General features: G+C 43.8%; 1 protein-coding gene across 1 annotated transcript; it reads right to left on the bottom strand.

Annotated features, from left to right (window-relative positions):
• Positions 1 to 591: 591 nt before the first annotated feature.
• LACBIDRAFT_336354 (uncharacterized protein) lies at positions 592 to 1,352 on the bottom strand (the record flags this gene model as incomplete). The annotated part of the gene is made up of 5 exons (XM_001891313.1): positions 592 to 596; positions 624 to 866; positions 920 to 1,030; positions 1,083 to 1,146; positions 1,325 to 1,352. Coding segments are annotated over 5 exons (450 nt in total), but the record flags the coding sequence as incomplete, so codon positions are not given.
• Between the last annotated feature and the right edge of the window lie 155 nt (positions 1,353 to 1,507).

Below are 1,507 nucleotides of genomic sequence, written 5' to 3'. Positions count from 1 at the left end.
TGTTCTTCACTGTGGCAGTTGGCGTTGGTGGGTGGGCTGTCATGGTGGTGTGTGGTGGTGGTGGGGTTGTCGTCCCTCGTCATGGGGTCATGGGTGTTTGTCGTCGAGAAAATCACTGTCGACGCGGCACACCCAGATGGGTGTGCCACGTCAGCCGTTTGGTGGTGGTGCCATTTGTTGGGCACCACCACCATTGTTGTTGTTGTTGTTGATGTTGTTGTTGTTGTTGTTGTCTGTTGTGGCCGTTGTTGTTGTTGTCATGGGCAAGTGGTGGTGGGTGGTGATGAAAGAGAGAGGTGATGTGATGAGAACCATCATCAACAAACATGTGCACGGGATGCATCACATCACGTGATGCATTCCAAGCACATGTTTGTGGGTCATGTGACTCATCACATGCATCAATCCTGGGACTAGTCCTGTCTGAAAATCCTCAGGACTGTCTTCAGTCCTCAGGAATGGACCCCCACAGGACCGAAAAAATTGGCTGGTACATCAGCCAATACTCAGTCCTGGGACTGTGCAAGAATCCTCAGGAATCCTGCAGGAATCAGTGGGGGACAATAAAGACCTCGAATATTCATTGAATTTTTAAGCTGAATAAGAGAAAATCAAATACATACATTTGATTGGTGAATATTTTGTGGCCACCTTCTCGAGAGTGGGCTTTATATTACTAGCCATTGGAATGAGACAAGATGTGGTTGACTGAGTTTCTGCTGGGTTGATTGTGGCTGGGTTGTCATTTGAAAGGTACAGTAAAACCTTCCCCAAAATTTCATGAGAGTCATTGGCATCCTTGTCTGCATCAATGAGATCAGCCATATTGGCCTTATTCCCATGTGCATGACCACATAAAACACCCCCTAAGCTTATAATTAAAACACTTAAATATAATGTCAAATAAATATCACCATACCTATAACACAAGATGCCCCTTGAAGTTCAGGTGTTTGTGGTGAACTCATTTGTTTTGCTTTCCCCTTGCGTTGGGGAGTATGTGGTAGACTAGGGATTTCAACATCTGGTTCTAACATTTGAGTTAGTCCACTTTAAAAAAAGAGAAGTAGCTAGACACATACCACGGGGATCAGCATCCATGTCTTCATCAATGTTGATGTTAGCAATGTTGCTTAGTTGAAGGATCTGTGATACATTTAGTCAGTACTTTACTGTGCCCTACCTATTCCTGTCGGACTCCGGTCATTCCTGCGGATTCTGGTGGAATGGGACCAGAATCCAGTGGAATCCACCAGAGTCCTGTGGAATCCAGCGGAATCCAGTTGAATAAGACCACAATCCACCATAAATAGCAGTATTTTACCCTCCCCCACATGCTCTGATCAGAGTATCTACAATCAGAATGGATCAGCACTGATCTAGAGGTCAGGTGACTTAATCTGCATTGATTCAACTCAATACTCAGAATTTCTTATAAAATTCACACCTAGTCAAGTTATTCATCTCAATAGATCAAATTTTAATGTATTTTATTAATGACATGAGT

The sequence above is a fragment of the Laccaria bicolor genome, genomic scaffold (genome assembly GCF_000143565.1).
Source record: "Laccaria bicolor S238N-H82 LACBIscaffold_876 genomic scaffold, whole genome shotgun sequence".
Lineage (NCBI taxonomy): Eukaryota > Fungi > Basidiomycota > Agaricomycetes > Agaricales > Hydnangiaceae > Laccaria > Laccaria bicolor.
The sequence above is the reverse complement of the archived record's forward strand: the minus strand, read 5'-3'. Positions and strand labels throughout refer to the sequence as shown.